Genomic DNA, 15,953 nt, shown 5'->3' on the forward strand with positions numbered 1-15,953 from the left:
TCATGCTTCTCAAATAATCTGTTTTATCAGTTAGCTTTTGCCATGTAACAAGCTACCCAAAACTTAGTGGCTTAAAACAATAATCACCTATCTGTTTGCTTACTTAATTAATTTATTTAGAGACAGAGTCTTGCTGTGTTGCCCAGGCTGGAGTGCAGTTGTGCAATCTTGGCTCACTGCAACTTCTGCCTCCTAGGTTCAAGCAATTCTTGTGCTTCAGCCTCCCGAGTACCTGGGACTACAGGTGCATGCCTCCATGCCTGGCTAATTTTTGTATTTTTCTTTCAGTAGAGATGGGGTTTCGCCTTGTTGTCCAGGCTGGTCTAGAACTCCTGAACTCAAATGATCTGCCTTCCTCAGCCTCCCAAAGTGCTGGGATTATAGGCATGAGCCACTGGGCCTGGCCAACAACCATTTATTTAATTTGCAATTCTGTGGGTTAGCAATTTTTGTCTGCGCTCAACTGGGTGGTTCTTCAGTTTTCTACTTGGATCCCTTATGTTTGTGGTCAGCTGCTTCTCAGCTATAGAGCTGCTGGTCTAGAATGGTCTCAGCTGGGCTGGCTCATCTTTGCTCCACGTGGTCTCTCATTCTCAGCAGGCTAGCTTGGGTTTGTTCACAAGGTGACCTGGCAGCGTTCCCTGAGAGAAGACAGAAGTGTGCAAGGCCTCTTACAACCTAGGTTAGAACTGGCACACTGTTACTTCTGCCACATTCTATTGGCCAAAGCATGTCCAAAGGCTAAACTAGATTTAAGAGTGGAAAACTAGGCTTGATGGAAGGACTTGCCACATTACGTTGTAAAGGGCATGGGCAGAGAGAAGGTAGATAATTGAGACCATATGTCCAAACAATCTACCGTATCTGTTGTGAAATGATTACATAAAAGAAGGATTGGATACACCAAAAAATGGACTCCATGTCTTCTTAAAATTATTAATGCTGTGATAACATGTAATGATGGTAATAATAGGAAGCCATGTGCATGTTCTATGAAGACTGAGGGGAGGGGTGGGAGTGGGCAGGACTGTGGCACCCACGCTGATGCTGATGCTGCTGCCTGGCCTGTGTGCTGTGGTTCATGCCCTGCTCCATCTCGAGTGCCAACCCTAGGAGCAAAGAGGGCAGTGGGGCCGTGTGACAGAGGGCTAGCTGGGGTGATGTGGCTGCTGTGAACTGAGCTCCTGTAGTGTGTCAGCAATGTGTGCCCCTTAAGAGAACGTCACAGTGTGTCATGCTTTGGAGGGAAGTGCAGATTCTGCAGATTCTGAACTTCGTACACAGATGAGATGTGAATGCAAATGATCCTCCAAAAACGACTATCTGGCTTACTACTGGCTGACTCTCAAGATGGGGAAAGAGAGCCCATCTCCCCCTACTGCAGACCCTTCTCTCTATCACCACTTAAGTCCTTCAGCTCTTTCTTTTGACCTCAGAAGGAGTGGCTTTAAATCTCAGCATAGCAAGAATGAATATCATTGCTAAGGCAACTAGGACCCTTCTCGTGGCACTGGTTGCTTCATTTAGCTTTGTAGCATCCGTTTTTCTAGGCTCTAATGATTCATATTTTTTCTCTGAAACATTCCCTAAAATTAGGTCAACCTTTTTATGTTTAGGAAAACAGAATGAATGAAGTAACCTAGTATTTGATGTCTTATGATATTAACTTGAAAATATATGAATACTTCCTAGGACAAGTAGCAAGATATGACTATAAAATAATATATTTTCTTCGAAGATCAAGAAAGCTATGAAGTATGGGTCCGTGTTGTTATGTCTGTTTGATTAGGTTGCTATTCTCTCTAGATATTGGTAATAGATCAAGAAATTGTAAAAAAAAAAATACACATACACAAAAATTAAGAGAAATAAAAAATATATATACTCTCAATAATAAGCCCTGGGAGCAAAACAGTACATGCTAACTTTATAATTTTCCAGCTCAACATAGCATTTGATTGAGTGGATATTTTCTTATAATGTAAGTAGCTAACTACTGATTTCATTTAATTTTTGGTGTATGTTTTGTTGGTTAATTGCTATAATGAGAACTTGTTGGATATTATTTATTATTGTCTCTTATTTTCTCTCTGCCTTTATTTTAGAAATTGAAAGATGTTTTTGTAGAACAATATAAGCTTCATTTTTAATGATTCTATTTTTCAATTTGCTGTTCCATATCTTTTTTTAGGGAGGCACAGATCCTTAAAAGAAGGAATTTAACATATACACTGCTATACATAATCTATAAAAACTATTGCATGCATTTTGCTAAAGCAAACTTAATGTAGCTCATGGGGTTATGTCTTTATTTATTTTAGACAGCAGGCAAAAGTAGAGGTGATATTTAATTTGTCTTAACAGAAATGTTCCAAATAACGTTACTTCAAGTCCTACACCCAACCCAGTGACGACAACGAAGCCGGTGACTATGACGAAGCCGGTGACCACCACAACAAAGCCTGTAACCACCACAACAAAGCCTGTAACTATTGTAAATCAGCCATCTGCGAAGCCAGCCGCTGCAAAGCCAGCCCCTGTGAAACCAGCCCCTGCAAAACCTGTGGCTGCCAAGCCTGTGGCCACAAAGACGGCCACTGTTAGACCCCCAGTGGTGGTGAAGCCAGCAACGGCAGCGAAGCCTGTAGCAGCAAAGCCAGCAGCCGTAAGACCCCCCGCTGCTGCTGCTGCAAAACCAGTGGTGACCAAGCCTGAGGCCCCTAGGCCACAGGCAGCGAAACCAGATGCCACCAAGCCAGACACCACAAAGCCCGTGGGTAAGAAAGCCCTTGCTAGGGCTGCCATCTTGTGACATCCTCATTTACTGCCCCAGGGTGTGTTCCTCAAAGCCTGCATGTAACACACTCAGAATACAGTCCTTGATCTGGGCTTGTACACCTGGATGATGTATTTTAAGAGGTGTTGGTTAGGGATTCCAGCCTCTGCCGCCTGTTTTCTCCCACTCCCCATCCTGTGCCCTCAATCCTGTCTTGGGGTGGGGACGGGAAGCTCTCATTATCTCTGGAATGTCAGTGGGGGCACAGCTCACCTCACCTGGAAATTGAGTTGTCTTAAACTAAAGGGAAAATGTTCCATGTCGAAATAAGGTTTTAGCCCCTATTTAGGGAGTGAGAGAGACAGAAAGAAAAAGCCTGCAGTTGGTTCTTAGGCAGCAAGGCATCTGTTTCTGGGCTGGTGTATGGAGCTGGACTTGCCTACCTTAGAATATGCCTTGAAAAGGTCTGGGGCGAGCCCTTTGCAACTGCAAACTTTGTCCCTGCCTCATACCCACAGAAAAGGGGCCCTAAGCTGTGTGCTGTGGCGATATTGGGTGTTCAGTCCAGCAGCCTGAAAAGTCAGAGACTGGACCATCAGTCATTCTCCAAGGCTGAAATCTATGCTCATACTGACCATGAGAAAAATATTGAAAGTAATGGCAAAAACCAATTACTCAGCACCAACTTAATATATTTGAGACTGAATTAGATACAAAATGTAGATGGCTTTAATGAGACCAAGAATATGTTATTTTATCATTTTCTTAAAGAAGATACTGGAAGACACTACCGAATGTCACAAGCTGTAAAGGAAGGCTCATGATAAAATGGAAATTATCTTCATTTTATGAACAGTATGAAAGAGAGAAGGCAGAATTCCTTTAAAAGAATTTCATGTCATACCCTAAAATTTTATGACTTAATATATTTTAAATTATGGGGCTCATTTTCTAGCAAACACAACTTATGATTAGTAGGCTTGGCCTTGCATTTCCAAAGTATCTGCTTAACAGTGGAGATTTTTAATAGAAAAAAAGATAGTTGATGAATAATGAGATTTTTCATTACTGTGAATTTCACATTTCATGTATGAGAGCAGTATTTTTTAGGGGCTTGAACAGAAATTAGTTCCTCGCCTCACCTACATTTCAAGTCAATTTGTCTGTTAACACATCCCTTTCAGATTTCCTCTCTCGCTCATGCACAATAATCATGGAGGATTTTATTTTTTATCTTCACACTCTGATCTATCTTCCAGTTAAGGCGTCCCGCGAAGTCCAGGTGTTTGAGATAACAGAGAACAGTGCCAAACTCCACTGGGAGAGGCCTGAGCCCCCCGGTCCTTATTTTTATGACCTCACCGTCACCTCAGCCCATGACCAGTCCCTGGTTCTGAAGCAGAACCTTACAGTCACGGACCGCGTCATCGGAGGCCTGCTCGCTGGGCAGACATACCACGTGGCCGTGGTCTGCTACCTGAGGTCTCAAGTCAGAGCCACATACCATGGAAGTTTCAGTACAAGTAAGTACATGATCAGTACAAGTCAGTACCTGATTTCTATGTAGAGTATCAAATAGGACACAAAGGAGACCTTACTTATTGAATCTATTCTGAAATAACCACAAATTAGAAAAACAACAACAACAACAACAACAACAAAAAACCAACTCAGCCTGGGTGCTTTGGTGGCACCCTAAGTTTATAAAACAGAGAATGGAAATGGGATTCCATGTGGGATGCAGTCCTGCCCTCTGGGTCCTGGGCTACTTTATGGAGGAAGCCAGATCCACATCGCCTGAGCACAGCCCTTTCCAACATTGCACCTGGGGAACATGGCCACGTCTCCCGGCGTGGGCTCCTGGTTACCCACCACCCTGTCCAGGTTTCCATGTTCAGGAAAACACCAGCCAGTCACTGGCCCCTTAGGGAGTAATGGAGGTGTCCCTGAAGTCTCACTGCCCCGGGGGTGGAGGATGTCGATAGCTGAGTCTCCCTGCCCTGATCTTACCATAGTTGGGCTTTGCCCTTGGCTGGCTGTTGTCCCCAGGTCTCCCCCATTTCACTGAGGCCTGCACTTAAGTGCTGTCGCAGCTTTTCTTAATTAGTCATGGTCCCCTCTCTCATCTTTCTAAATTCTTCTGGGTTCCCCCCTCCCATTCTTCTTGACCCCCACTGCTCCAGGAATGTGAAGGGAAGTCTCCTCTTTTCTTCAGGCCAATGCTATTCAGATCAAGGAACCAGCTTGAGGAAAGAGAATTCCCACCAGTGCCATGGATTAGGCCCATAGAGATTTGAGTCCAAAGACCCGGTCAACCCTAGGGCTCTATTTTCCCGGACAGCAGCAGAAGAGGCTGTGTGGGAGGTGAGAGGATTTGTTCAGAAGTTCAGGGATCACCTCCCATCGCTTATTAGCACGTGGATCCAACTCGCAATCCACAGCATAAGTCGTGGATGTAGAGGTGTCTTGGTTCTGTGTCTTTCCATTGCCGCTCCCCCACATAAGACATCAATCACAGCAGGCAACCTTGTATCAGTCACTAAGATTCCCAAGCCCTCCTGTTTCTGATTTACCTACGAGTTGCATATGTTTTTCTTTTATAGAGAAATCTCAGCCCCCACCCCCACAGCCAGCAAGGTCAGCTTCTAGTTCAACCATCAATCTAATGGTGAGCACAGAACCGTTGGCTCTCACTGAAACAGGTGAGTTGTGAAACTATTAGGTCCATTAATGGCACTAAGAAAATAACCATCCAAAAATGTTAAAGCTTTGGAAGCCTTGATTCCAATTCATCTTCCTGGGTTGTAAGTCTTAGCCCAGGCATGACTTCTATGGGGAAAAGGCCCACATCAGCTCTGTGCAGCCCAACATCATCTTATTCTGCATAATCCCAGGTGTAAATGGAGACTTACTTTACCTGTGACCAGACTCAGTGAAAATTTGATGGGAGGTGCTTTTGGGGCTATCGCTAGAATTCACGTATCCATTAGTCATTTCTCCTGTGCCTCATACTGGGACTCGAGTTGATTTGTGGTCTGTGATGCTGTGAAGATTGGCGTTTCATTTACTTAGTGATTTAATCCAATAAAAAAACTGCTTAGAAGAATACCAGACAAATCTGGCTGGAATCCATGAAATGCATGGGTTTGGATCTGACCCATGGGGTGTTCTGGTCCTGACATCCTAAGCACACACCCCAGCTTAGTGTGTGAGTCTGTGATACTCTCTCTCACGTGCTTGAGCCCCAGAGTGTGTGCATGGTCTATGCTAAGTTAGTGACTGGTTAGGTGTAATTCAGGAACTGACAGCTCTTACTTGTTTTTGTTCTTGGGCAGCGAAAGTCTGAGAGACCTGGAATCTCTCACTCAGCAGAATGTGGACTTGGCTTGTTCATCCATGAGAAAGTGATTATTAAAATAGTTGATAGGCTCAGCAAAGAATGATGGTACTAACATAAAAAATGGAAATGCCATGGGAATTTAGATATAATATGTTTTATAGACCTGAAGCAAAGCTTTCTGCTAACTAGGGGACAATTCATTATTTTTTGGTGATTTCACGTGTGTGTGTCTGTGTATGTATGTGTGTACACATGCATATGTGTGTTTTCCTGCCCAGAGTGAAGACATAAATTACTTCTTTAAAAAAAAAAAAAAAAGAACAAGGCTCTGCATAATTGATCTCTGAGCTCTTAAACTTAATTACTTCATAGAAACAAAACAAGCACTTAACCTGCCTTGGCCTGATGAATATATGTTGGCGTACACACAGTCATATGCCATTTTTGAGAGCTCTTTTTGGATTACTAGGTTGGTGCGAAAGTAATTGAGGTTTTGCCACTGAAAGTAATGGCAGCAACTGGAATTACTTTCCCACCAACCTAATAAATGGGACATTTACTGAAAAATGTCTAAAATTCAAAATAGATAACCAGAATTAGGAGAGGAATGCTTATCCTACCCATCCACCACCAACCTCTCTTTCTCCCTTCCTCACCTTCTCCTATAATTGTCATTTTAACCATTTCCCCTGGGGTGGGGGGGAAAATCTTTTAATGGTTTTTATATATTTGGATATAGAAAAAGGAGTGACAATGAATCACTCTTTATTAAATAACTTAAAAAAGATAGTACCTGCATGCCTACTCAGTAGTTGCATGTGTATTTTGCATCCAAATTCCAATGACCACAATATGCATTATTTCTCCAAATACACATTTTCTAGACCATTCAGGCAAAATGAAGTTTTTAAAATATATATTTTTATATTTGCATGTGTCCATTTTAATTCCTCTTACTTTCTGCAGCATCCATTAATTAGAAACATGTTTACAGAGATGGGTCCCTTTCTTAGTATTAAATAGTAGATACTACTGTTTGCTTTTTTACTTCTGTGAATAAAAGATACTGTCTTAAGAACCTGTATTTTTCATAGTTTATGACATTGGATTCTGGGAACCCGGTGTCCTGTGTTTGAATCTGTGAAGGAATTTGTAGGCAGAAACACTCTGAAATGAAAAGTTTCCTAGTCCTCGGCACCTAAGGCAGGGGAAGAGGAGAGGACCAGTGTTACCATTGGTTTTCATTTGCATATGTTAATGTTTGCCCATGTTGACAATCACATTGAATAGATGCTTGTTTATCAGGAATTTGAGTCAGGCATGTAATGTGAGGGCAATCTGGTTAGGGCATTTTTTGTCCTCCACAAGATCTGGCCCTGTTTGGTGTGTGGCAGGGAGACTCTTGCCTTTGAGATGAAGGTTGATTCTGTTAACAGACCTTGATTCCATTAATATACTTAGCGCATTGTTAGCAACCACACAGGATTCCAGCTTTGCAATATTACATGATTTGATTTTAAATGGTTAATATTTGTATTTTTTAAAATAAAACCAAATAAACCCCCACAAAATATCTCACCCTGCTTTTTGCTTTGCTCAGCATCTAAAAGAGTTATACTCCAACCACTTTTCTGTCACATATCTGCTTCCTATAAATGGCAGTGAGCAGCAATGGATCTTTCATTCATTACCATGGCCTCCTGAAAGCATGGGTGTGCTGGACCTTTCTGCCACCTGCTTTGTCGCTGCTGATTTTGACAGTGCTATGTAGTTGCTAATTTTGGTTTTAGGCTTTTGTTACCACCTCCCTCTTCTCCCTTCTCGTTTTAGCTAAGGAAGCTTTGGATAGGTATTTTCTATGCGTATTACTATTAAAGCTAAGACTCTGGAATTTCTAAACAACAACAACAAAAATCTAACTTAAAATTTACTTTTTGCAATATTACAAAATGAACCCTAAATTATTGGCTTAATCACATGTGTTAAAGAAGTTTCAATGCAGAAACTAGACAAAACAACTAACAAAATCATCATGTCCTTTATTATTTATTCTTGAAATTAGCAATCTGTAGAACTGATCACATTTTGTCTGAGTAGACATGACTGGGCCAATTGTATAGCCCTGAAGGAACCATCATTTTGTGTTTACTAACGTTTTACTTATTGATTCTAAGATGCACAATTTTATTCCCATTGGGACACTTCTGAAACTGAAATGTGACTTAGAATTAACAACATATCATGGTCTATTGGTAGTATTTTGTGTTACTTAGTGGAACATAAAATAATAGTGCATCATAAAATTAAGGTCTCTTATATTGGATAGAATACAGTATTTGGTTGGCCATGTTCCATGTGAATATATGTCCTTGATCAGCATAAAATGGTATATTTGGGGGAAATACCTGACTTTATGTTAATAGTAATTTAAAGAACAAACTAATCCCATGGCTGAAGTAAGTTAAATAGCTACAGGGATCTAGGAAATGGTCCTCTCCAGGCTGTCTGTTGTTCATCACTGTGTGAGGATGTTTTCTGGTTAGTTGCCGTGTGTAGGTTATGATGAGCCCAAAGGGGTGTTTTTTATCCTGAAGTCTTAAAAAATAGAAGTCTGTTGGTCAAGATCTGAAAGAGTAAAGGGTCCAAAATTTAACCACAGCTACATTTTAAAATAAAGTTAAAAATTGGCTGGGTGTGATGGCTCATGCCTATAATCCCTACACTTTGGGAGGCCGAGGCAGGGGGATCACTTGAGGTCAGGAGTTCGAGACCAGCCTGGCCAACATGGTGAAACCCCGTCTCTACTAAAAATGCAAACATTAGCCGAGCATGGTGGCTCATGCCTGTAATCCAGCTACTCAGGAGGCTGAGGCAGGAGAATCACTTGAACCTGGGAGGCAGAGGTTGCAGTGAGCTGAGATCATACCACTGCATTCCAGCCTGGGTAACAGCGTGAGACTCAGTCTCTAAATAAATAAATAAATAAAGTAAGTTAAAAATTTAGTAAGTTTCCTTGGTACCCTTTGAACTGACCAATGCTCAAAATGTAGACGGCGGAAAGTGTTTTCATTCAGGCAAATCATACCTGCATCCAAGGTATGGAAGTACTTTATACCATAACAACAATGCCGAGTGAGAAGGTGATTGAATTTTCTTGTTTTGGGCACCATTAAGCTGATGAGGAACATGTTGATGATTGCAGCATAAACACCTCTCAGTCTGTCTTCCTTCAGTTTGCTCAAGGAAGTACTTACATAGTGATTTGGAAATCAATACGTTTGGGAAATGTCAAAGCCGATGCCTTTAAAAATGCTTTGAAACACTATGGGAATATCAAACTATGAAAAAGAAAAGATTTTCCAATCAATATGTTTTCCACTTTGAAGAATACATATTTTTTTGCTGATTATAAAGTTAATAGATATGCATTGTCAAGCATTCAGGATGTACAGAGAAATATGTTACACGATTCTCATTGTGACAGCATTGCTGGCTTTTGATGAAAACCAGTAGTGGGAAGGTGCATGCGTTGCACATGCGCATCCACTCCCGCACATCTTTATTACAAGAATGGACTGTGGTGCTTAGAGTGCCTTGCGCCCCACTGTTTTTGAATGGTTGTTGTTAGGATGTTCTAGGTGGGCACCTGTGGCTTCTGCGAACAGGTGGGATTCCCAGAACAGGGCTTTAACCTCACACTGTGCTTGCCTCCGTTTCTCCTCTTCTATTTGGATGCTTTCCTGAAGCCCAGTGACCAATAGTAAGGAAGTTTCAGCAGACAGTGGGTCTGAGTCTGGTAGCCTTTCACCTCTCTGTTCTCCAAGCAAACTTCTTTACATTGTTATTCTAAGTTAGGAAGCCGGGGAAGGTTGTGGATCATTTTCATTCCTTATTGTCTTTTAGGCTCCCGCTAGGTTCTCAATAATAAGGAAGAGCAAATTAAGGAAGACTCAGCCAAGCACTCCTCTCAGATAAAGAGAAGGCTCTAGCTTCCTACAGATTATGCCTGGGGGCAAACTCATTTCAGAGGGAAAAGATGAACAACTATTGCATCCAAAGACGGGTTGTTTTAGGGAAAAGTCCAGGTTAAGTTCAACGAGGGCCAGCCATCTCCCTTTGTACTCCAGGACATTTAAATACTTTTTTTTTTTTTTGCTTTAAAACAGTTGCTTTAACATATGCACTCATAGCTGAGGAGAGTCCAGCCAAAATGACGTGTCTCAGAAGTCAAGGTTATGTGGAGTTTGCATTAGAAGCCTTCTTAAGAACACAAAATCCACCGTTTTTGTGCTTCAGAAGTAGAGAAGTCCAGAAGTCCAGGTTTTTGTCTTTGAATAGTGCTGGATTCTCACCTCACTAATATATTTCTCTTGGTTTTCCAAATATCTGCTTGTCCACAGTAACAGTGTCCTTATTTTCCACTAGTAAATCTTACAGGGTCTCAGTAGTGACTGTCACTGCAATAAGGACAGAAAACGCCAGTATCATGGTGTGGAACTGGAGGGTTAGGGCGGGGACCCAAGGAAGCTGGAGAAGCCAATCAGACGGGGAGTGGAGCACGCTGCTGTGAGGCCACTCAGGGGCTGGGTGTCCGTGGCTCTGGGCAGACCTCTCGTGACTGGTTCAGCAGAGCCCAGGGGACTGGGAACTGAACAGCTAAACACAGATGGTCAGGACTGAAGTGCACTTGAAACAAATAAAATAGAGCAAATAGGGTCCATTGGCCAACGGTCTGGAAAGGAAGGAAGAATAGGGAGATCATGTGACGCCGGCCTCACACTAACAGGGAACCCACCGGTAAATGAGGAATAAGTTTTGATGGTTAAATAACCTTGCCTTGTCAGTTCTCTCCAGGACCTTCCTTGAAAGCCAGGCATTTTCCTTCAGTTATTGGCATATTTGAGAGAAAGAAGGTTGTTTTTGTAAATTGTCTTCATTTTATTCTGACTTCCTGGAGTCTTCAAAGGCTCTCGGGGGGACCACTGGCTTTCTGGGCCCTGAGAGGGTCTGTGACTAGGAGGTGTTGTAACTGTGGAGCCACCAGCCACCAGCCTGGAATTTGGGTGACAGCAGCAACGAGGAAATGTTTTAGACCGATTCTGAGCCTCAGTCCTGTGCACCTTTGAGTCTGGTCCATCGTGGGTGATCCAAGCTATGATTATCCACTGAAGACTTAGGTTTTCCTTGTCCTTTTTGGTATCTATCTGAAGCAAAGATGCTCACCACCTCCACAGCTGTGAGGAGCCTGCCTCGCTGGGGACAAAGGAGATGGAGAAGCATCTCTTTGTAGGGGAGAGCTGGATAATTCCAGCCTGTTAGCTACTCACAGGAACATGCAGAATTATTGGCTCCATGAAGTTTTGGAAAAAGAAGGTTTACGTTTTCGAACTTACAGATAACAGTTGACATCAATGCTTCTCTTTCCCAGAACAATCTGGAGTTTGCCAGAAAACTCTGTAAACAGGAGTCGTGCTGTGTGTGAACTGTAAACTCTTCTCTCCAGGCGTCGAGGGGACCTTTGCTTTACTTTGCAGCTGGTCTACATCAGACGTGTGCATTTAAAACATAAACTTCCTTAACTGGGAAAAGAATGCTTCTCTGTCTTCAAAATAGCTCTGCTATGTGACATTTTTGCCGTCATGAATTTTACATCAGTGCTAGCTCTTCGTTTTACGTGTTTCATTTGGCAGGTCACAAAGGCCCTTGGCTACCACACATGCGTGCATACACACACACACACACACACACACACACACACACACACATAATCATAAAGGATTTTCTTTTCTGCTTTACCTTTAATTTTCAGTCTACTTGGCTTGTAATAAAAGGTAGAGCCTTATTTTTGAACTATATTCCAACAGAATCGAATTTCCATTTTGCCAAGAAATATAAAACCCTGAGGTTTTAAAATTCAGTTTCTTTTCTGGGGATTTAACATGGAAGGATTTGGAGGGCAAATGGCCCGGTGATTGGAAAGGGGAAAAACGATTCATTTCATTTAAAATTATTCAATAACCTTTGCCAGCATTTGGGATTCTGAGTGCTGTTTATGAAGCCCTTTCATTGATATAATTTCACCTGTCTCTCACAATGCTGTAAGCAATTCCTATGTCCATATGGCAGTGAGGAAATGGAGATTCAAGCAGGTTAAGGGAGTTTTCACCTGGAAGCTCTTGTTTTTTTTCCTTCTGCCACAGTAAGGTCATCAGACTGTCAGCCCCAGCACTGGGAGCAGAGTAACACGCATGTTCTCATCAATGTCCTTTTCTCATGTTTTTATTAAAGATATATGCAAGTTGCCGAAAGACGAAGGAACTTGCAGGGATTTCATATTAAAATGGTACTATGATCCAAACACCCAAAGCTGTGCAAGATTCTGGTATGGAGGTTGTGGTGGAAACGAAAACAAATTTGGATCACAGAAAGAATGTGAAAAGGTTTGCGCTCCTGGTAAGTAATTTCTTCCTTGTATTTATGGCTTTTGCAAATAAGAGATTCAGGTCAATAAGTCACCTTGAAAAATATTAGAAGTGCAATGATTATGATACATATGAAAAAGAAGATAAATTGTATCCTCAGATAAGGAACAGGTTCAAATACAACCCATGAAATTTCTTTCTGAATTCCTATTTTGAGTTTCTAAAAACATATTGTCCCTTGTCATTCTTCAGAAATGTTACTAAGTTGCTGTTATTTGTAAAATATTGCACCAAAAATGATTCCTGGGAAGATAATATAATGAACAACTACAGATAACACCAAAGATAAATACCCCCCACAAATTTATCTTTTAAATAGTTTTGCTTCCTATAAATAACAGTGTTGTCACTGGGGCCATCCAGTATCTCCATCATATTGCGCAGTTCAACTGGTAATAAAATAAACACTTTGCACAGAGCCTGGGGTCAGTGCCAGAATGGGGAGAGTTCAGTTTGTGTAAAGGCCTGGTAGATGGTGCAGGGCAAAAGAATGGAATCAGATTTCCCAGACATCCCCGGGCCCTGGGGCCCCAGGCCAAGAAGGTCACAGAGGGCCATTGATGGTACTGAGTAGAAAAGTGAGACAGGTGATGGAGACCAGAGGCTGCGGGACTGTGTCATGATAACGACAGTGCCCTTTTGGGTCAGTAATGTGGCTTTTCCTCTCTCCTCTTGGCTCCTCACCTCACCCCACCCACCCCCTCTCTCGACGCTCAGTGCTCGCCAAACCCGGAGTCATCAGTGTGATGGGAACCTAAGCGTGGCTGGCCAACATCATATACCTCTTGAAGAAGAAGGAGTCAGCCATCGCCAACTTGTCTCTGTAGAAGCTCCGGGTGTAGATTCCCTTGCACTGTATCATTTCATGCTTTGATTTACACTCAAACTCGGGAGGGAACATCCTGCTGCATGACCTATCAGTATGGTGCTAATGTGTCTGTGGACCCTCGCTCTCCGTCTCCAGGCAGTTCTCTCGAATACTTTGAATGTTGTGTAACAGTTAGCCACTGCTGGTGTTTATGTGAACATTCCCATCAATCCAAATTCCCTCTGGAGTTTCATGTTATGCCTGTTGCAGGCAAATGTAAAGTCTAGAAAATAATGCAAATGTCACAGCTGCTCTATATACTTTTGCTTGGTTCATTTTTTTTTCCCTTTTAGTTAAGCATGACTTTAGATGGGAAGCCTGTGTATCATGGAGAAACAAGAGACCAACTTTTTCATTCCCTGCCCCCAATTTCCTGGATTAGATTTCAAGCTAATTTTCTTTTTCTAAAGCCTCTAACAAATGATCTAGTTCAGAAGGAAGCAAAATCCCTTAATCTATATGCACCGTTGGGACCAATGCCTTAATTAAAGAATTAAAAAAAGTTGTAATAGAGAATATTTTTGGCATTCCTCTAATGTTGTGTGTGTGTTTTTTTTGTGCAGGGGGGAGGGGATTTAATTTTAATTTTAAAATTTTTAGGAAATTTATACAAAGAAACTTTTTAATAAAGTATATTGAAAGTCTCCTGGGTGTGGCGTTTTTGGCTGTCTTGTTTCCATAGCAGCGATTGTCAGAATCACCCCTAGGCTGGGGAAACTGGGTTTGGTTCTGGCCCCATGGACCTGTGCAACACCCTTTCATTTCCAGCGGAGGAGGCAGAAGAGCTTTATCAGCCAGTGTGCAAAGAGACCGGGTGGAGACAAGCATCCCCCGCTTTGTGGATTCAGCCCCACACGCTCCAGTGCTCCATGGCCAAGCAGAAGGTGTTCCTGCTGTTGGGTCCCGGCAGTGTTTCTGATTTTTCAGAGCCAGGCTGGCTTCCATCTTTCCCTCTGACTCTTGGTTGGCCCTCAGAGCCTCAGCCTCCTCCTGTCTTCCTCTCCACAGTGATCCTTTCCCAAGGGGTTGATTTGCTCCCTCTCACAATGGCTGAGAGATTCAGTGTTGCCCCACGACCCGCAACCCCTTTCCTGGAGTCTCAAAGACAAAGCACAAGGTCTTTCATTTTTTAATTTTTCTTAAAGACTTTTTTTTTCTCTCTTCAGAAATAATACAAGAAACCAACAAATACATATTCAGGTGGCACTTGAGTTCCACCTACGAAGGGAACAACTGATTGGATAAAATACATATGTCCTGACAAGTGCTGAGGGTAGAATTACAGGAATCTTGGGTGTCAGCAGAACTGTTTTATGTAAAATCAGGGGATGAATTTGCCAGTTGGTCTATTGGGAAAGGAGAGAGGAGTGTGGCCCTCTTCAGAAGTGCCACTTAGTCCTCACAAGGTCGCCATGACCTCTTCCCCAGTCCTCTTCTATCTCGGCAGCTGCCATGGTGTGCTCAGGTCAGTGTGCTCTGAGCTGTGACCCTTGGTGACCAACCCTGGGATCCGCCAGGCACCCAACACCAGCCTCTTGCAGGAACTTCAGGAGCAGAGAGCTCTGGGCTCAGCTCCCATAGTGATGGGCTGAGTGCTGCACTTCCCAAGGGATCCCCGCCCCCGCCCCATCGCATTGACTTGATCTGCTATGGACCTAAAATGAGCATCGCAATCTGGTTTTACTTTTTGAGTTCCTCTGGAAGCAGCCCCTGGGACTAAGGATATGGGTGTGAGTAGTTTATTTGGGAGGTGAAGGAAGTCGCTGAGTGGCTGAGAAATGGGGAGTGAGACAAGGAAGGGGAGAGCACTGTTAAGAGGTGTGTAGTCAGCATCCACTGTGGGTGCCCAGAGCCTAATCCCTCAGGGAAACCCTGGGAGAACCTGTGGCACTGCACCTCGTAGCCCAGCAGATGGGTGAAGGAGCTCAGTTAGTCATACACCTGTTTCCATGGGTCACTGAGGCATGCATGCTCTGGTCCTCTTGGCTTGCAGGCACACTGGCAAAGGGGCCTTCTGTGGTGTAAGAAAATGTTCTTGGCAAAGACCTGCAGATACTCCCACGTGGAACCTGGGGGAGTAGTCAGGCCCAAGGTACAGGAGTAGGACACCAATATTTGTAACATACCTAGATGGTCTGCTCAAGGCATGTTACAATCGACTGGGGCAGGGCCCATCACTGGGAGACTCACTTCCAAGGGCTCCAGAGATGGAACCCTCTCTCCCTTTCCACCTCCTGTTGCCAGCATGCCTATCCCTGCCATTCTTGGTTCACTCTATCTATGCATTGCTTCTCTGCACGTGTCCCTTGGCTGCTCAAGGTTGCTGGGATAATCACACCCACTGTCTCACCTGACTCAGGAGAAGCAGGAAGTGACGGAAGTCCAGGTGAGTGGCTGGTCAAGCTGTGTGTGCTGCTAACTCGGGGTAAGGCAAGGTGCTTAGGCGGTGGATGAGCAGTTTTTCCTATTTATTCCCACAGAGAAAAT

The 15,953-nt window shown here is 43.1% G+C and overlaps 1 protein-coding gene across 1 annotated transcript in view; it reads left to right on the forward strand.

Annotated features, from left to right (window-relative positions):
- Positions 1–14,032, forward strand: part of COL6A3 (collagen type VI alpha 3 chain) — a 90,202-nt gene extending 76,170 nt beyond the window's left edge. The window contains exons 40-44 of the mRNA XM_032753550.2: positions 2,365–2,777; positions 4,036–4,299; positions 5,380–5,478; positions 12,405–12,569; positions 13,316–14,032. Coding sequence (XP_032609441.1) covers positions 2,365–2,777; positions 4,036–4,299; positions 5,380–5,478; positions 12,405–12,569; positions 13,316–13,356 — 982 coding nt within the window. The 3' untranslated portion in view covers positions 13,357–14,032. The remainder of the gene's footprint in view (positions 1–2,364; positions 2,778–4,035; positions 4,300–5,379; positions 5,479–12,404; positions 12,570–13,315) is intronic.
- Positions 14,033–15,953: the final 1,921 nt, after the last annotated feature.

Source organism: Hylobates moloch, unplaced genomic scaffold, assembly GCF_009828535.3.
Source record: "Hylobates moloch isolate HMO894 unplaced genomic scaffold, HMol_V3 SCAFFOLD_1, whole genome shotgun sequence".
Taxonomy (NCBI): Eukaryota; Metazoa; Chordata; class Mammalia; order Primates; family Hylobatidae; genus Hylobates; species Hylobates moloch.